Raw genomic sequence first — 20,150 nt, 5'->3', positions numbered from 1 at the left:
TGGTGAAGAAGTTGGGAGATCAGAGAGCTCAGAGTAAAAAGAGTCAAAGGCTCAATGAAGTACTGAGAACCCTGGACAAATGAGCTTCCTCCACAGCAGAGCCAGGATTACTGGTGAGAATATTAGTGTGTGAAGATGTTCTGGATTTTAATAGTTTTGTCAACCAGTTTTGGTTGAGTTGTAAGCTGCCTTGAGTTACTATGTATAGTGAAAAGTTAGGATAAAATGTTTTCATAAATGCTGAGATCCATATTAAGATTCTGTGACTCATCATACCATAGGGGAAGAAAGTTTCTATTCTCTGAAGCTATTAAATTAAAAATACAGGGCTGAGAAAGTAACAAAGAAAGTTTTATTGTTACAAGCCTATGCTTGCAAACTGGAATCCTGGATGAGAACAACTTCATTGAAGTTAAGAGTTTAATTTTTTGTAACCATTTCTTAAAAGGTTAGAAATGTTTGCTATGCTAGTATCACTGTGATGCTTATTACAAAGGGGAAAAAAACCCTAAGTCTGAGAAATTATTAAAAACTGTAGATATGCCAATATATTTAATACTTGAAACTGAATGCCATTCTCACATATGCAGAATTTTAATTGTTGCTTACATATTTCAATTTATAGTATCACACTGTAGAACCACAGAATTCAAAAATAAAAAAAAAATCTATTTTGTTATAATAAAAAAAGGCATTTTCTATCAAAACGGCACAGAAGTGTTCCAGCAGAAAAAGTACATAAATTACAATTTCAAGTCCTACAAAATTTTATTTACAGTTCTTGTCAGGAGTGAGTTTTTGTCCGTTTTAATGGTGGCCCGTCCCTACACGCGTTGGCGTTAACATGATTTTCTTCCTCATCATCATTCTCTTCATCTAAATCCTCGTCATCTTTAAAAACAAAACAAAAAGCGCATATTACATACAAGGACCCTTCCCTCAGGAACGGCGACCCCAAAAGTACCATTTCTAATATCTACATCCATGACTATGGAGCGCCTCTTCTCACTCACCTCCAGTCTCAGCTCGTATACAGGCGCCGCCGCTTTCCTGTTGCACCAGAGGGCCGAGCAACGCCGACACTTGCTCCTTCAGCAGAACCAGGCCACTGAGCAGGCCCCGCAGGTCTCCTTGCGGCTGGCAACAAACTCGCAGCTGTCGCTTCAATCCGTCCCGGCCTGTCAGTTCCCCCCGGATCTCCATGTTTCCCTCCTCGCGGGAAACAAACAGCCTATCAAAGGACGAGTAGGATCGCGCCCACTCCCCACCCCCCCGATGACCCGGAAAAGAAAGGAACAGGCCAACCCTGGTCAGAGTTTCCGCTAGGACACCAACCGCTCTTTTGGCTCCGCCTTCAAATAATCGCTTCCTTGCTTTTTTGTTCCGCTAATGCGCCCTGTCTTCTTCCGCCCTCAACGGTTTCTTTCTTCTCGCGATTGGCTCTGGCAGCTCACGTGCCTCCTCGCGTGATGTCACGTGCTCCCAGCCTTTTGTTCTGCGTGGAGCCTCTCCCGCTCAGCGTCCTTTTTGTGTGCGCGCGCGGGTCTTGTGATGGCGCGGTAGCCGTTTTCCGTTTCCGGCTTTTGCTGCGGCGCCTCCTGGTGGCGGTTTCAGAGCTTTCCCGCCTTTTCCTTCTCCTGCTTCTCTTCTCCGGCTGGGCTCTCGGAAGGGGCTGTGGCGAAGATGGAAAAAGAGGCGTCCGAGTCTGTTGCCGGCGAAGGGGAAAGAAACGTCGAGGAACCTGTCGTGTCGCTGGCCGAGGTGCTGGCTGAGAACGAGGAGCTCGAGAAAGAAGCGCGCGCCGTGCTGGGCGGCAGTGACCACGAACGTTGCAGTTATTCTCAGGTGAGGGAGGGGCTCGTTTCTGAGGGGGGAGGGCGTGCGAGAGGCCCCCCTCCCCTCGGAGAAGGCTGCTAATGCGTACTTTGGGAGTGGGTGGGAAGACCCCCCCTTAATATTTCTTGAAGAAGGCGTTTGTCTCTTTAAATCACTTCTCCCAGCCAAGCTAGCTGGCAGCTTGGAGAATGCGTTTAAAGTTGAAGTTGCTTTCTTTCCACCTCTCACACTCCTTTCCTTTCTCCCTCCCTTCCTGTCTTGTGGCTCTCAAACATCTGATGTTCATGTCTTGCAGCTCTCAGACAACTGATGTTTATTCTATATGGCTCTTACATTAAGCAAGTTTGGCCACCCCTGTCCTAGGCGGTTCATAGTCCTCAAAGAAAAATATAGCATAGAAATATTAGTTAGGAATGTGATATATGTGTATAAGCATGCACATGTACAAAATGTAGGGCACTGAACTTAGAACATGAGAATACGAAGATAAGCAATATATTTTTTTTAAAATGGCAGCGCAAAGCAATAAGAGTAAGAGTAGGAGGACACTGGGGTTGTTATAAACACAACAGCAGTTAAAATGGAATTTCAGTGGCCCAAACGTAATAGTAGTAACCAAACAGTTCTCTATTGTGCCTACTGTCCAATCCAGCGTAGACACCCCTCCATCCTCAACTCAGCCATTGTTTCTTCAGTGGCTGATTAAGATACTCTTTCTGATAATTCGTCTGCTTGCTGATTGTGGTTAACTTTTTATAAATAGTTTGATTTTGTTGCCTTCTCTTTCTGTTTGCTACTGCCATCCTGGCAGATAATTCCAACTTGAGAACTAGAAACAGAGGACCTGTGAATAACATGAAAGCAGTCCTGGTTGGAAAGAATATGTGCTGTGGTGCCTTTACATGGCTGGATTAGGATTTAAAGATTTATGCTTGTGCCCTGTGTCTATAGCTGCTTAAGAAATATGGAAATTGTTAGCCTCCTTACTGAGGCTGAAAGCTAAAGCTGGTTCTCTAACTCACTGCCTTTGATATTTCACCTGAATTGGAGTTATTTTATGTATTTCTGTTGTTTATTACTCTTGTCTTTGCAGGGAGCAGTGAAGAGGCAAGCCCTGTATGCGTGCAGTACATGTACACCATCAGGAGAAGAACCAGCAGGGATCTGTTTAGCATGCAGTTATGAATGTCATGGAACTCACAAACTATTTGAGCTGTATACAAAAAGGTAATATTGACTGGTGTAGTTATTTTGTGAAATAATATTTGTACTATGTTGTAAATCAGCGCATTTTGAACTAGTTCTCACTATTTGTTTGTGTGCAAGGAAACGCTTAGTAAACATTCTTGGGAAATCTCTCACTTCCAGTTGAGAGAGAAACATTACTTATATGAGGTTAAAAATAGAAGCCTCTATTAAGGTAGAAGATACCTTAAAAGAGGCTTCTATTTTTAAAAAATTCACATACATGATAAAATGTTTTGTATATCCTGTTAACCTCATATAAGTAATGTTTTGTGTATCCTGTTAAGCTCATATAAATAATTGGTCTTTAAATGGAAAAAAGCATAACATTTGTAGCAATCCAAGCACATGTCTTTGCTGCAACTGTATTTATGGTTTATGAGTCTGCGGTGACAAATATTCAAAATCATGAAGGCTGAAAAAGAATGGAAAGCCCAGTTCATCACAACTTTATTTATAATGGTATGTTAGATTATCTGTATCCACATTTGAACACAGTAGGGGTAATTAATATATATATGTGTATTTGCCATCAAGTCAAGACAACGTATGGCAATCCCATAGTGTTTTCAAGGCAAGAGATGTTCAGAGGTGATTTGCCATTGCCTGCCTCTGTGCAACAACCTAAGACTTCCTTGGCAGTCTCCCATTCAAATACCAACCAGGGTCAACCCTGCTTAGCTTCTGAAATTGGGCTATCCTGGGCCATTTTGGCTGGTCAGGGCAGGATTGAGTAACGTGTGTAAAGTGCTGTCAAGTTATAGCTGGCTTCTGGCAACCTCATAGGGTTTTCATGGCTTGTAACTACTTGCCTCTGTATAGCAACCTTGATATTCCTAGGTGGTCTCCCATCCAAATATTAACTAGGGCTGACGCTACTTAGCTTCAGAGATCTGATGAGATCAGGCTATCCTGGGTCACCCAGGTCATGGCAGATTGAGTAATACTAGATCATAAATCAGAAGTATTTGTTTCACTATATAACTGTTTGTCTATACAGATGCCCCATTTAAATACAAGTGCAGTTAGCAGCCTGTTTGCCTTAGCTTTGGCTGAATTGTATGAAATGTTAACATTAAGAACATTTTATTTCTTCCAGAAACTTCCGCTGTGATTGTGGAAACAGTAAATTCAAAAATTTGCAGTGCAAGCTACTTCCTGTAAGTATAAATATAAGAACTAAAACAGTAATTAGACTGTTGTTTTTCTAGCATTTGGCATTTTATTGAAAAAACTTAAATCAGGTTCTGATATCAATAGCTGTGGTCTGGCTGCTAATATTCTATTTTTGGATAAGGCGCTAGAATGGTAGTTGTCCACTTCCAAGTAATATTGGACAAATGTGAATTTCCAGACTAGTTTCAACTGGGTCACAAGCTGAGTCTGGGGGTGACCTTTGAATCAGCATAAATCCTGAGTAATTGTCTAGAGGATATAGTGGGATTAATGAGGGCCATTTGGACAGGCTGTACTCCTTGTATACTTGTCTGGACATTGCAGTCATCTGCACAGCCCCTGTGATGACTACCCCTCCCCACCCATCAGACTTTTATGGCCATGAGGTGGGTTGCCATAAAGTACAGGGCCTTCTCATAAAGTACAAGGCCCCTCTTTCGATTGCCCCTTGCCCCAGCTGGTGTTTTGTTTCTCAGTCTGCTTGTTGTTTTTGCCTCTATTCTTAATTTGTGTGTAGGTGGTTTTAGGATAGATCTTGGTGTTGTTATTAGTCTATTTTGTTACATTGTGAATTGTCTTGCATGTGAGCTGGTATATGAATATTTTAAACCAGGATTGTCAAACTCATTTGTTATGAGGGCTGGATTTGACATAAATGAGACCTCGTTGGGCTAGGCCTTGTATGTCAGCCAGGTAGCAGAGACATAAACTTTATAAAGGACACATACAAACACAATTAATTTTTTTTTTTTAAAAAAACCCCTTTAAATAAAACATACTTAAAAGATTATCACACTTGCCATATTCTGTTTAACAGTATCTGATAACTGAAGGAGCAAGAAAGAGGGAGAAGAAAACAGACTTGCTTGTAAGCGGGATAGGAGCCTTCTGGGGGCCTGATTTGTCCCCCAGGCTGCATGTTGGACACCCCTTTTTAAACAATAAACAAATTAATATGAACTATTACCTTCTTTCAGAAGTATGATTAAAAGTTTCTGAGATTATTGAAATTGGTCTCAGATGCACACAAATATTAGTGGTCCTGGACGTGTGTGCCTCTATCTGCTTGTGTCAGAGGTTGACCCTTCCCAGCTCAGGACTAGATAGGTACTGCACTAAAAATGTGGATCTCATTCCAGATGTACATTTTCATGTGGATTGGATACTTTCATGGAGATCTGCTTCATCTCCTCGATTTCTCTTGGTGAAATTGGGTGATGTTGAAGTGCTACTGGTTATAAGGAGCGGCTCTTCTCTTTCCTTCAGGATTGGGGACAAAGGGTGGCGATAGGGGAGGAACTGTCCCGTCAGCACCCACTTGTGTGTGGTGTGCCACAAGGGGCAGTTCTATTCCCGATGTTGTTCAACATCTACATGCGCCCCCTTGCCCAGATTGCCCAGAGGTTTGGGCTGGGATGTCATCAATATGCAGATGACTCCCAGATGGGCGGCCAGTCCAACTCCTCCATGGAAGATCTGACCATGGCACTTCAAGCTGTGGCAGGGTGGCTCAGGCTGAGTCAACTGAAGTTGAATCCGACAAAGACAGAGGTCCTGTACCTAAGTTGTGGCGGTCTGGGAACCGAGGTCTTACTACCGACCTTGGGCTGGGCACCACTTACACCGATGCTCAAGGTCAAAAGCTTAGGGGTGCTCCTGGATTCCTCTTCAAATATGGAGGCCCAAGTGGCAGCAACTGCCAGATAAGCCTTCTATCATCTACGGCTGATAAGGCAGTTGGTCCCCTACCTCGAATGCAGTGATTTGGCGACAGTGATCCATGCCATGGTCACCTCAAGATTGGATTACTGCAATGCCCTCTACATGGGGCTGCCCTTGGCTTGAACCTGGAGGCTTCAATTGGTGCAGAACGCAGCAGCCAGGTTGTTAATGGGCCTTCCTATACGGGAACACATTCATCCTGTGCTGAAAGCGCTGCACTGGTTTCCCATCGCATACTGGGTTCGTTTCAAGGTGTTGGTTCTTACCTTTAAGGCCCTATATGGCCAGGGGCCTGCATACTTGAAGGACCGCCTTTCCCCACATGTTCCCTGGAGAGCACTTCGGTCTGGATCACAAAATCTACTTACAATCCCTGGCCTTAAGGAGGCCAGGCTCATGTCAGCTTGAGCCGGAGCCTTCTCTGTAGTGGCCCCAAGCTGGTGGAATGAGTTGCTGGAAGAGGTCAGAGCCCTGCGAAAGCTCGTACGGTTCCGCAGGGCCTGTAAGACAGCACTCTTCCATCAGGCATTTGTGAACTAGGCTGTTGGCCGCTACAGTTTATAGCAACATGTGAACCACCACCAACAAGTTGCAGAGAGGAGAACTTAAGATCTGCTATACAGAGAATTATAAAAGTGGAAAATGTAACGTGGCACCGAATTTTTTTTTTTTTTTTAAATGTATTTTATGTCTGTTTTATTCTATGCTTTAAGGTTTTAATGCTGTACTATTACGTTGAGTCATGCACATGCATGACTGTATGAGCCGCCCTGAGCCCGCCTTGGCGGGGAGGGCGGGATAAAAGTGGAATTAAATAAATAAATAAAATTAGTATGCATTCAGTTTATCTACTAAGCTGAGGAGGGATTTAAAGAAACATGCTGATTCGATCAAAATTGCTGAAAGTAATATTGTGAGCTGGTTCCCTGGATTTCTTTATTTTATTCATGTACTTCATTTATATTCTGCCTTTCTCCCCAGTGGCGACTCAAAGCAGCTTATGTCCTTCTCCCTTTCATTTTATTCTCACATCAACTCTGTGAGGTAGGTTGGGCTGAGAGGGTTTGACTGTACCAATGTCACCCAGCAAAGTTCCATGGCCCAAGTGGGGATTTAGACCTGAATCTTCCAGATCATAGTTCAATACTCTTCGCCACAATCTAGCTCTCTTTATTTCAGTTAAAAGGGACATCTGTGATCCCCATTAGATGGTTCTGTTGAAGTTAATTTTCCCCCAGTTTCATTCTGCTCTCAATGTAAAATCAGTTTATTTTCTGATTAGCCAGTGCTTCTCTGAGGTTGAGAACCAGTTTGCTGTAGTGGTTAGGAAACTGCGAGCCAGTTTGGTGTAGTGGTTTGGAGTGCTATCTCTAATCCGGGAGAACCAGGTTTGATTCCCCACTCCTTTGACTGTAGCTGCTGATGTGACCTTCGGACAAGTTCTTTCAGAGCTGTTCTCTCAAGAGCAGTTTTGGAAAGAGCTCTCTCAGCTCAACCTACCTCATAGGCAGTGTTTCCTCTAAACTGAGTTAGTGTGAGCTAGCTCACAGTTTTTTAGCCTCTGGCTCAGACATCTTTGCCTTAGCTCAGGAAAAATTGCTCCAGAGCAAACTAATTTATGCAGTAGCCCACAGCTTTAATGCCAGTAGCTCACAAAATAGAATTTTTGCTCACAAGACTCCACAGTTTATTTTTATTTATTTATTATTTTTTTTTAGGGGAAGTATTGCTCACAGGGTGTCTGTTGTGGGGAAGGGTAAGTTGCTCTGAGAATCAAGCAAAGGGCAAGGTATAAATCCAGTCTCTTCTGCTTTTCTTCTTCTCTCACTTACGGAATAGAAAATTATTTCATACATCAAAATCATAAGGCCTGATGAGAGATTCAAGCGGAGATGCTTGATATGTATTCAAGATGCCAAGACTTTAATGTTTTTGGAGTGGTGAAGTAACAATTTAAAGTGTGTTCCTGTTTACATTTCTTCCCTCAGTGTTCTGTCATTTATTTCTAGGAAAAGGCAAAGTTGAATCCAACAAATAAGTATAACCACAATTTCTATGGTTTGTATTGTGTCTGTAAAAGACCTTACCCAGATCCAGAAGATGAGGTAAGATGGCTTCTTAGAGCCTTGTACAGAAGATGCAAATATTCTTTAATCCATTTTTCATTATTTGATCAGTATGTTTACTGCATTTATTTTGTTATATGTGTTGTAATAAAATAAGGAGTCCAAGGCACACAGTTGGGAAGATGATTGCTCCGCTTTATGGGCTACTGTTTTGCATAATGCTAGAAATCACAGAAGACTACAGAAACTAATAGAATTTTTTGCAAGTATGTCTAGGGCATTTTATTTACAAAAATATTAAATCTACTACTTTAGTAATACTAATAGATGAAACACAGATAAGTGAAATAAGGTAGCTAAACTAGTTCCTGAAAGTGCCCATGATGCAGTTCAAACAATTATCTTTGCATCTTGAACGCCTACTGCTTTATTTAAGATGACAGACATATTGAGTGACCTGCAGGTACTTGCTCAAAAGAGAAAGGGAAGTTTTATTTTCATAGATTTAGACTGCATTAAGTGGAGACTTGAAGGATTGGTACATTTTATATTACTGTGGCTCTGAATTAGATTCCAGATGAAATGATCCAGTGCATAATTTGTGAAGACTGGTTTCATGGAAGGGTAAGTATATCTAATAAAATAACTCCATTAAATAAAAGGGATGGAAATGTAACTGTGGTAACTGTAAGCTGCCAGACCAGATTTTTTCTAGCTTGTAAAAACCTTTGAATTTCAGGAAACTTCTTAGTTTAAAATAACCACACAAATCCCACAAGCGCTATTTTGAAACAATTAAGCTGCAGTTCTGAACCAATATGCTTACTTTCATTTACCTTTGTGTTGTCAGATTTCTGTTTTACTGGAATGTGTACTGTTTGAATAATTTGAATGTATGAAAGAAGGTTTTGAGATAAAATTAATTCTGGCTGGCTGGCTGATGCAGTATACGTTAGGGACATAGATCACTATGCTTTTCAGTTTTGCTGAAGAACTGCTCTTTATTGGTCTGATATTACCATACATTCCTGTTGGTTTTTTTCCCTTTCTCCTAGCATCTTGGTGCTGTTCCTCCAGATAGCGGGGACTTTCATGAAATGGTTTGTCAGGCATGCATGGATCGCTGCCCATTCCTATGGAGCTATGCCTCTCAGTTAGCAGGTAAGAAGAATAAGAGCAACTGGTGTGCTAACAGTCTTCTGCTAGAGAAGACTCTTAACTTCAAGGAATGTGCTTCAGTATTTTAGTTTTATTGAAGTGAATGGAACTGTGGCCTGTTCAGGGTGTGAATATTGCTGCACCATTCTCTGAACTTTTAGGAGCTTTGTCTTATTAGGAACTAAGTGCACGTACTCTTACACTCAGTACTCAAACTCTATTTAAAGTTCATTCTTGTTGCCTGGGTGTTAGTTATGATAGTCGGTCAATTGCTTGTTTCTTGTGGGACATGACCTGTCATGGGAGCTGTTTATGTATGAGCAACGTAGCACTGAAGATACAAATCATGCACAATTGAAGCCTGTCATCTGTGAATGTAAATAATTGTGTTGGATCTGAACATCTGACAACAATGAAGATCCTGTGAATTTAGGGGGAGGTATTTTGAGTTTCCTGCATTGTGCAGGGGGTTGGACTAGATGACCCTGGAGGTCCCTTCCAATTCTATGATTCTATGAACAGTTTTTCAGCTGGTGGAGGGGAGGCCTTTTGATTTCCCCAAGAAGCTGTACTAGGGAAATGGGCCCTGCATGGACACAAATAAAGGCTTAGGGGCTGAAGTAATAAAGGGATTTGGGTGAGTGAGAAGTTTGACAGGTGATTCCACATTACAGTGGCCTTGCGCAGTCTCTGTACAAGTGGCTTATTGGATCATCTCAACCCACTCCTAAAGAATGAAGCAGTGCAAGTGAGCTTCTGTAACTTAATCCAGCAATGGTGGTCTCTGTGTGATTGGGCTTAGTATATAGAGGCCAGGTGGTGGAGCAGGTATTAGCACAACTATAGAAGATGTTAGTGTCTTTCTGTCTCCTCTCCCCATCCCAGTAGTACATTATTGCGAGAGATGCTCCTTTCCCTGTTTGGCACTGATTGCCCCTAGAACTTAACTGCAAATGTGCCGACCTATTGGTGGGTGGATGGGAAACAGGGATGTTCAGTCAGCCTCTTAAAACTTAATTGTTCACTGGCAGACTCTCCTTTCTTCCTCTTGGTAGTTGCTCACTGCTGTGAGGGGCTTTGGCACTCTAACTTAACTGGCTGTTCAGGTGCAAAGCAACACAGACAGACAGTCTCATTTAACAGTTGTTCTCAGGACTAACAGTTTGCTCAGGTCATTTCATCCTACTTCCTGATCAGTTTAGTTTTGGTATGTAGGCAAATATCGAAGTGCCAATAATTAGAATACAATATTCCCCATGAATGCAGACTTTTGTTGTTTCAAGGGAATGGATACTGATACCAGTTACCAGGAAGAATAAAAAGATGCAGAATTATCAGTCACATAGATGTTTGATCTGTCAGTTCTCAAAACAAACAAATAGTTTACAGTTTGTGGGATGTTTACAGTATGTGGGATGAAGCGTGACTTTAATAGCAGACAGAAAAGCTTGAAAATAGTTTTGTTATATGTCTGTTGGAGAGAATTAATGCTTTGCACTCAGCAACAAGGAATTACTGCTTAAATAAAAATGTGAAAATATGCCTGGTGGCTAATCTCTCAAAAATATTAATAAAACATCCTATGACAGTTTGGTAAGGTCCTCAGTTGTAGTGGGTTTCCTTTTCCTTTCTCCTTTTTCTGGCACTGCCTGTTCAACTGACCCACTGAATTTAACTTATAGACAGTGATTCATATCACAAAACAAAAAAAGTCCTGAAGACAATAAATTTGGTCAACAGCCCAGGAATGGCCTCAGAGGACATCTTTTCTTTCTCCTCTTTCTTTATGTTTGTTTCACTTGGGCAGAAAGGAAACTGGACCATGAAGATTGGGAAGGATGTGGCAGGAGACATCTCCTACTTGCTAGACATAAAAGTGCTGGACTTTCCCTGACCTCAGGGTGCATGTGAGCACAGAGTGCAGAGAAGGAAACATGTTGGCATACATTTTTACTAAAACGTATGAGTTGCAGTCTATGGAGCACAAAGTGCTTGTGGAAATGGATCGCCCTCCCACGGAGCCCCCTAAAATTCCCAGAAAACAATGCTGGGGAGCTTGAGGACCTTCATGGACAAAATGCCACAAGGCATTGGGGAGAGGAACGGGTTGTGAGCAGCGTTCCCTCTAAGCTGAGTTAGTGTGAGTGAGCTCACAGGTTTTTTAGCCTCTGGCTCACATATTTTTGTCTTAGCTTGCAAAAAATGGCCCCAGAGCAAACTAATTTATGCAGTAGCTCGCAACTTTAATGCTAGTAGCTCACAAGACTCAACAGCTTAGAGGGAATATTGGTTGTGAGGAAGGCAGAATGAACTGAAATGGCTCCCACTTCTTTTTCTGAGCAAACTTTATGTTGGCACAAAGAGGAGGGAGGATTTAATCTAATTCTTTCCTCTTTTTGTCTCTCACATTTTTATCTTGCTCTTCATCCAAGGAGTTTAGGGTAGTGTACATGTTTTTTTTTCCCTTTTTCCGTTTTATCCTTTCAACAACTCTTTTAAGGTGGGCCAGGCCTGAAAGACTCTCTCTTTGCAGTAGAATGAAATTTTGATGCTTCAGAAAATAACAATGTGTTCCACAGACAAACTGATATGAAGTATGGTTGCTTGTACTTTGTAGTTCCCACTGTGACCAAAGTTACCCCTGCTGCTGAAGATGATGCTGTGCTGAACATTGAAGAAGCCAAAGAAATTAAAAAGGAAAATGGTACAGACTGCCACGTAAAGACCGAAGAAGAGAAAGTAGCTCCAAGTAATGAGCCATCCACCAGCTCTGGCAGCGAATGTTCAGAGGCAAGTCCAGATTCTTTCTCTTGCAGGTTAAAGGTCCAAGTTGTCACATCTCTGAGATCCATTAATAGGAGAGAGAGAGTTTTGAAAAAGTGTAGTAGCTCCATTTTAATTAGCAGTTAACAGCAGAGAAATTGGTGACAGTAGGCACTTTCAAGAGGGCCTGGTGAAAGAAACCTAATTAACTCTTGCTCGTCCATGCTATTTCTGGCTGTCTGGTGCAAGAGACAGCTAGGAAGGCATGTTAGGGTTGATGCATTCAGTGCATGCAGTCTTGTGGGTGCATCATTTTACACAGGTGTCTGCTGCTAGGAGGCTTGGACAGACAGAACGTGGGTGTGCATGCACTTAGCAACCTGAGTCTGCCGCCTCCTCTTCTCAGCTGCTATTCTGTGGTTGTCAGCCTCTTCCCAGCTCTGTAATCTTCCTGGTGGAAGAGTTGCCTGTGAGATATCAGACAGCACAAGCACATAGTGTGTAAAGTGCATGATCCCTGTGGTTAGGCAGTTTTCATCCTGCCAGAGACCCATTCACATTTACTAGTGGTGTAGGATCCCATGGGTGGTGTTTATACAAGCAGCTAGTGTTGGAGTTGAGGATCCTGGTGACAGCACTCTCACAGTCAAAAGAGTAGCATGGACTCAGCAGTTAACAAACAGAAGCATTGGTTTAGCACAGTTCTGCTTGTGCAAGATCTCATGTAACAAAAATCTTGTATATTATAGTGCCCAGAAATTGGTTGCATAGGGTCTTACACAAGTGGAAATGCAGGTGTGGGTTCAATCAGTTTGACTTGCCAGAAATGACTACCATGGTGTTTCTACTTGCATGAGAACTCTAATGAAATCAGAAGTTTTGTGCTGGATCCAATTCAGTGCCTAAACTGGCCCCTGGTAATATGACTTCTATAGTTTTGGACCAACTGTGACTTGGGAGAGAGCAGATTGTAGCATCCAAAGGTGTCTTTGGAGTTGGGAATAACTGAGGCATGTTTTATTTCCTGTGATGGAATAACTGAGGCATGTTTTATTTCCTGGCACCCTTTGCAAGAAAAATTGACGGACATGAGGTTTTTATCAATTCCATATTATGAAATTTTAATTTGTGTGATAACCCTTTTAAAACCTAAGGTGTAAGTTAGGGTAGGTGATTTTTCTGCAAAAGGTGTTAGCGTGGCAACCTGGCCCATTAATTTTTGGCTTCACTATCTTTCCCATAATGTTGCTGAGGTGTGGAGTTGGAAGTAGATAACTTTGCATACATTTGGGAAATTAAGAAAGCTGTAAGCCTCGTTGAATTTGGAAATGGAAATGAGTGGTTTTTAATTTTACTGTAGGCAGTTAAGAATGAAACATCCACCTGCAAACTGCAAGAACTTCAAACCAAGCAACACCTAAAGACCAACACAGCCACATTTTGGCCTCACAACTGGCGGAGCAAATTGTGCACTTGCAAAGAATGCACGGTATGTCAGTTTTTTTAGTGCATTTTGTGGTTGAAGGCTATAGAAGTATCCAAAATGAAACTTATTTATACAACTGTAACTGAATGAATACAAACATTAGGAAGTAGTAGCTTGTTTTATGTTGGGTGAAATTTGTCTTAAGAAATATACAAACCTAGGAATAAGGCCTGTTGTGGAGAAAAATACGAGCTCTAGAAAGAGGCTCTGGGCCAGTACCCTCCCCCACCCTTGCTGTCTTCCATCCACCCAAGTGAAGGCATTCACTCCCCCCTCCACCTCCAGGGGTACTGATCTCTGCCATCTGGAGAGCAGCTGTAATTCTGAATGATCTCCAGCCATTGCCTGGGAATTGACAACAGTGGTTCCCCAGGAGGAAATGGCTGCTTTGGTGAGAGGAGTCTGTGGCATTGTACCTGTCTGAGGTCCCACCTCTCCTCAAACCCACCGTATCCAGGCTCCACCCCTCAAATTTCCAGAAATTTCCCAAACTGCTAAGTCCTCATCTGTCCTGGGTCAGGCAGTGGATGGGGGATGGGAGTCAGCCAGTGGGAGCCCAGAGATAGAGACTGATGCATGATGAGCCAATGGCTTATGATGAGCATCCCTATGCCAATGGGAAACCTGGATTTGGCCTCACTACAGGGCTTTTATTATTATGGAAGACAGTAAAGGACAGGTGAAGAAATGTTGCTTATATGAACATATGAAGCTGCCTTATACTGAATCAGACCCTCGGTCCTTCAAAGTCAGTATTGTCTTCTCAGACTGGCAGCGGCTCTCCAGGGTCTCAAGCTGTGGTTTTTCACACCTATTTTGCCTGGACCCTTTTTTGGAGATGCCAGGGATTGAACCTGGGACCTTCTGCTTCCCAAGCAGATGCTCTACCACTGAGCCACCGTCCCTCCCTGTCTGCAACCTGTGTATTCCACTAATATCTGAAAAAATGGTCAGCCGGTTGCCATTAGACTTCTCAAAATGGGGAGAGGTTACCATGCAGGATAGGTTAAACAAAGCTCCAGACATCCACAGTATGTAGCAGTTTGACAGACTTTCTATTTCACCATTGCTATTCTTGGCCTGAACTGTGGAAATGCATGGAGGCAAACTCAGCAAGTGTGGCTGCCGGCTTCCTTGGGTGGCTCAGTTCCTCCTTGGAGTTGCTGTTCATTTTGGATTTAAGTTAATGAGCTTCAACTGCACATCCTTGTGGCTTCCTTCACAGCAACTGAAAAGAATTTTAAAACAAACACACTTCTGTATAAAGTAATCATGCTTCACAGTGAATGTGCTTTCAAAGAATGAATGAAAGACACATGTTCCAGATGAAAGAAATGCTGAGCTCGTTGCACAAGTTTTGTTGTGAAAAATTAATTTTCATTTTTCAAGTTCTGTAGGGGCTGCTGCAGTAAAACAAAAACAATCTACTTACAGGCCAATGACATGAGATTTTTTCACGCCAGATGAAGCAAGCTCATGCCACAGTTAATTCATTAGTATTTAATGTGCCTCAAGACTTATTATTAATTTGTTTTTTTAGAAAATGTACTTGGATCTGGAAGTCTCATTCCTAACAGATGAATGTGATACAGTCTTGGCCTATGAGAATAAAGGGACTAGTGACCAGGAAGCAGACAGGAGAGATCCTCTGATGGACACACTTAGCAGCATGAATAGAGTCCAGCAAGTAGAGCTCATCTGTGGTAAGTTACTTTATTGTGTAATTTGCAACTGAATTTTCAAAACATCCTTTCACAGGAGCATATGGGAGCAAAGGTGGCACATGACTTTCTTATTTAATGGGGTGCTGACTTTTAGCATCAGCTACTTTTCTAAAGTTAAACATTACTTAAACTTAAGTAGGCCTTTAACATGATATCCATGAGAATGCCCATATCGAGCATGCTCAGATTGAGTACTACCATTTTACTTGGCTGTTCCAGTAGGGACTGTTGACCACTCCCTTGAACCCTTTTTCTCCTCCTCCTCTCTGTTTACCTTTACTATGGCAGAACAATCTGTTTTGCTTCTGCAGTGTACTTCGTGTAACAAAAGCTAAGGCAGTGCTTGGTATACTCTACTACTTCTGTGAACTCTTACTTTGTATGATGTATGTTGCTGCTAATTAGGAGGAGGCACATGGAGTTCCATAGTGCATTGTTGAAGTTCCATAGTGCACTGAAGACCTGCCATCTAGTTACAGGAAACCTTACATAACAACTCATATAACTTGAGATATTTCTAAGCATTTTTCACATATTTGCAAGTGTATCTTCACTAGCATTAAGGCAAGAAAGTGGGGCTCTGTTTTTTTAAAAAACAAAAATTCTAGTTCTGGGAAGGTGATGATGGTGTCCATTAACTCATTCTGTGGTTATTTTGGAGCGTCTAGAAATGTAGCCTTCCCATTGAGGAGCTGAGTGGATGGGATTTTATTTTGTGTGACTAGTGGTGGAGACTAGAATATTGTCCTGTGTATAAGGAAGGGGTTTGCTTTCACTCACATTTAGATGTTGTGTTAAAGTTATACATCATTTGTATTTGCTGGGCCCCATGATGCTGCAGCCAATATTTTACAAAATGTAAGGTTTCCTTTCTGAGGCATCTTTTGTTCTAGATAGTACAGAGTCTGCTGTTGTATAACTTTCTGGAAATGGAACTTATTTTTTTTTAAGAAAGGAAACAGAAAGACCAAAGTGTTTAGTAAGATGGAGTCTCACACGCTTCTGGCATTGCATTTTGGTTCAGTTAAACCATCTGTCTTTTCTCAGAGAGGTAATACTGTTGTCTGGACTAGTCTTTAAATGATCCAGGGGAATTAGGATGTCCTAGGATTGCACCTTGTGTAGAACTTGTTCCATTGTGATCTACACTGGTGGGAGGTAGTATGGCAAAGATGCTTCTTCATATCTTTGTCCAGTAAGCAAAGTTGGAGGTAAAGATGCCATCCTTAAGGTTAAAAGCTCAACTACAGCAAAACTGTTTTTTACCCTATCTAGAATATAATGACCTGAAAACAGAGTTAACAGACTATCTGAGAAGGTTTGCAGATGAAGGAACTGTAAGTATATTTGACTTTGTGTTTTATTAATATTACTGGGGAATGTCTGGAGAACTGGTAAAATATAGGTACTGTCTTCAATGTTAAATGAAAAATAAATCATAATGAACAGTTGTGAAAGAAGGACATTTCTAGCTGATTAACTTGCTGGGGTGGAATTCTCCCTGTGTTGAACTACAGTAAAAGCCTCAATTCTTACCCACTTCAAGATATAAAGCTTGCCAATAGTAAGCTAACTTGCACAAGGTTTTCTTCCAGCAGGATGTTCACAATTTATTGAAGCCCTAGGACTGGATACTATGAACTGTTATGGGGGAATTTTTTTCTCATTGCTGCAGTCACAGCACTGTGTGGCATTTCGCTTGAGTCAGCTGTGACATTGTCCCCCATCCCATACAACACATTTCTGTAGGTCCATGGAAAAATGGACCCTTGCTGCTCATGGGTTCCTGTCTATTGTTACTATGTTTGTTATTGAGAAATACCATTTGGAGCAGCTGAAATTAATCACTACAGTAACAAAGTCAATTTTATGTAAATCTCCCATATTCAATAGCCATCTTCTAATGCTTACCACTTCCATACACAAGTGTATGTGGGGGTGAAGAATTGGGGGGATGCAAATTGAAAATCCCACTCCTTAATCATTCTATAACCTCTCAAGGGCTGCAAGCTCACTTTCCCTGTCCTCCTCTTTTGACTCTCGACTGCTTGTAACATTCTCTAGTAGCCTGCTGCATATTCAGTTGCCATGCTAGTTTTGCTTTTTTTCATGTGAAATGACTTTGCACATTAATCTACAATTTGCAGAGTCATTCTGGAGTGTCCCCCCCCTTCTGCTGCGGGGGTAGCTTGCTTTTTGCTGCTGAATAAGGGCCAGCCAGTTTCCTATTAAGCTATAGTGGAATAAAGGCTTGCCCGTAATATTCCCTCACTCTCCCTTTCTTTGTGATGCTTCAGTGATAATAGATAAGTTAGTCACATGCTCTGTCATTCTTCTAAAGGATCCTGGAGCTGTGCTCTGGAAAGCCCTGACTCAAATTAAGCTGCCAGGGAAAGGGAGTGACTTAAAAGAAAGAAGGCTGAGCAAGGGAAGAAGACAAACTGTAACTTACATGGAAGAAAGTGACTTCTTGTTGTCTCTTCAGCAGCCCAATTTTCATACTGGATTTTGATTCCTTCATCAGCTCTGAATACAAAAAATAATTGCCTGTCTTCATTGCAATTTCATGTTAAGACTCCTGACTGGAATCAAAAGTGCAAGCTTGCTTGACATATGGAGCACATTTTGTTCATTGTGCAACCCTAATAGTACAGTGTTGGCTTTGCCAGTTTTAATATCCTCTTCTACTGACTTCATTTCCCAACAGGTTGTTAAGAGAGAGGACATCCAGCAATTCTTTGAAGAATTCCAATCTCGAAAGAGGAGGAGGACAGACCAGATGCAGTATTACTGCAGCTAGACCGGCTTGGACATCAAAGTGCAAGCTTCTCCAGGCCTCTCTGCTACCTTTCCTGCCCCTCTCCCCTCTGTGCATCTCCTTTCTTACAACCTAGATATGTTCTCTAATGTGAGAGCAGCTGTACTAAACTAAACAAAACACAGGATCATGGTTTTTTAGGATGGGGTGGGGTTTTTTGGCGGGGGAGGGGATGTTGCTTGATAAAGGTTACTTGAACTTTGATCCTAGATATCTTGGGCTTATATTTAGTGTCAGAGGACATGTTTAGAAAAGGAATAGCAATCCTCCTGAACTGGTATAGGTGAACTATTTTTCATGTGTGTGGTTTTTAAAAGATAGATCAGTGTGCTCGGCAGATTAATACTTAGGATCAAGGTGCCCCGTGTGATACAGACCCTCTCATCTTTTAACATATAAGGGCTTGTATCTGCTCACTTTAAATGTATACTCATACTGATCTCTGCTGTATAGTCTGTTCTGTTGGTTTCTGCTTCTGAAAAGCTACCCATGCCAAATATGAATTCATGAGCTGTTTCGGAATTAAGATTTCTAATCAGTTAGAAAGGATTTCTCTTTGACACACAAGTATTTATTCCAGACAATAGTTCCTTGCTGTGGGGTGGGGGGGAATCACTTCTCATATGCAGAGTTGCTTTCAGTTTTTCTTGCTTGCCTTACAGAATGTAAATGAAATGCCCACTGGAGGCTAGTTCTGTTAGGTTAATGCCTTTGCTGTTTTTAGACCAAAGTAGAGATCTCTGTTTTTGAAAAATAACACGATTGTATTAGTTTGTAAATGGTTAAAAGGAGATAGCTTACAGGGTTGTTTACTAACTGTAAAATATGGCATTTTGATCTTTTTTGTAGAGAAACTTAAAAAGTGTACTACAAAGAATGTTAATCAACTTAAATTGGATCAGTTTTTAACAATCTGGCCATCCCTTCAGTAGGCTAAGCAAGTTATGTGTGTATGCTCACAGATCAATACAATTGTTGCCTAAACAGGCACAGCCACTACATAAAATATTTGGGGATCTCTCAGCTGTAGTTAAGAGGAGACACAATGCCATTCATGTTCCATGTTCGTTTAAATGGGTTAAGCAATATAGTGGCACTTTTAACAACCATAGTGTCAGTGTCACAGTAACACTTGGGATGAGAAAGGCTGCATAAATTCACTTGTAAGAAAGAGTATGATTCTGGAACTTGTTTCTACTTAGCCAAACTTGAGAGAGACCCTGTATATTGTGGTGGCAGTCTGACTGTCTTGGGAAATGTAAATATCATGCTTCATTTACTTTGTGCTCTGATAAGTGGTGGGAGTTATATGCTCAAAAGATCTCCCCATATCAAATGTTCACATTCTAATTGGTTCAGAATCTTAAATGAAAAGTCTTATCTGTTCAGCAAGGATACTGAGAGGGGAGTATATTGCTCAGCCACATTTGTATTGGCAAGAAGCTCAGCTCTACATTTCTTGATACAGAATAATGGAGCTTTCCTATGAGAGTGGAACAGTGGAAGGAAATGAGTTTTACAGTTTGAAAAAAGTATCTTAAGGGTTAGGGGAATGAAAGTGTTGTTTATTTTATGTACACAACTGGAAGTGGAAACAGCTAGAGTGTACTAACAAACCAATAAAGATTGTCAGAAAATGTAATTGTTTTAGTCTACAAAATTTAACTGCATATCTGCACAAGAGCTTGTTCAACCTTGTGTAGTGCTGGTAGCTATATTTTAGTAACGTCAAATTTTACAATCTCAGTTCTCTGCTTTTTCTTTGTGAAATGCATACCGTTGTCTTGATGTAGTTTGTACTCTCTGTGTTCTGGTGTAGATAGGACGTAATGGGCTGTGTACAGAGCCCTTCTCTGGTAGGCCCCCTGACCTTAAAGAGCAACATCAGATGCAGCAAAAGGTGGTGTTATAGGGAAAATAAAAACTTGTATTCCTTGCAACATTGAAAATACAGTATTTTAACAGTTCCAAGATCAATTGATAGCACTGGGCGAACTGCTGGGACATGGGGCTGAGGGTGGATGCCTGGACCAAACACTAGTGGTACTCAGTTCTTACTGTTTACAGCCATCCTATCCTCTATTCCTTCTCCTGGTTGCTTGGAGGCTATGGAGAAAGGTTGCAGCAGCAGCCGCCAAAACACAGCTGTTGTTAGT

At 41.6% G+C, this 20,150-nt stretch overlaps 2 protein-coding genes across 2 annotated transcripts; one reads left to right on the top strand and one right to left on the bottom strand.

Annotated features, from left to right (window-relative positions):
* Positions 1-570: 570 nt before the first annotated feature.
* Positions 571-1,808, bottom strand: GON7 (GON7 subunit of KEOPS complex). Its single transcript, XM_060261365.1, has 2 exons — positions 1,014-1,808; positions 571-891 (listed from the first exon to the last, which is right to left on the bottom strand). The coding sequence occupies exons 1-2, from the start codon at positions 1,201-1,203 to the stop codon at positions 785-787; spliced, it is 297 nt and encodes a 98-aa protein (XP_060117348.1). The 5' UTR covers positions 1,204-1,808; the 3' UTR covers positions 571-784.
* UBR7 (ubiquitin protein ligase E3 component n-recognin 7) lies at positions 1,684-19,636 on the top strand. Its single transcript, XM_060261364.1, has 11 exons — positions 1,684-1,845; positions 2,930-3,063; positions 4,181-4,241; positions 7,989-8,084; positions 8,616-8,669; positions 9,101-9,206; positions 11,821-11,997; positions 13,331-13,455; positions 14,993-15,155; positions 16,452-16,513; positions 17,884-19,636. Exons 1-11 carry the CDS (start codon positions 1,684-1,686, stop codon positions 17,974-17,976), a joined length of 1,233 nt encoding a protein of 410 aa, XP_060117347.1. The 3' UTR covers positions 17,977-19,636.
* The last annotated feature ends 514 nt before the right edge of the window (positions 19,637-20,150 follow it).

This window comes from Heteronotia binoei, chromosome 21, assembly GCF_032191835.1.
Source record: "Heteronotia binoei isolate CCM8104 ecotype False Entrance Well chromosome 21, APGP_CSIRO_Hbin_v1, whole genome shotgun sequence".
Lineage (NCBI taxonomy): Eukaryota > Metazoa > Chordata > Lepidosauria > Squamata > Gekkonidae > Heteronotia > Heteronotia binoei.
Note: the sequence above shows the minus strand (reverse complement) of the source record. Positions and strands in the feature narration are given on the sequence as shown.

Coding starts and splice junctions, on each gene's coding strand:
- GON7 (XM_060261365.1), bottom strand. CDS start 1,203: ATGGAGATCCGGGGGGAACTGACAGGCCGGGACGGATTGAAGCGACAG. Junction 892..1,013: donor TATACGAGCTGAGACTGGAG/GTGAGTGAGAAG, acceptor TTGTTTTTAAAG/ATGACGAGGATTTAGATGAA.
- UBR7 (XM_060261364.1), top strand. CDS start 1,684: ATGGAAAAAGAGGCGTCCGAGTCTGTTGCCGGCGAAGGGGAAAGAAAC. Junction 4,242..7,988: donor TGCAGTGCAAGCTACTTCCT/GTAAGTATAAAT, acceptor ATTTATTTCTAG/GAAAAGGCAAAGTTGAATCC. Junction 9,207..11,820: donor CTATGCCTCTCAGTTAGCAG/GTAAGAAGAATA, acceptor TGTACTTTGTAG/TTCCCACTGTGACCAAAGTT.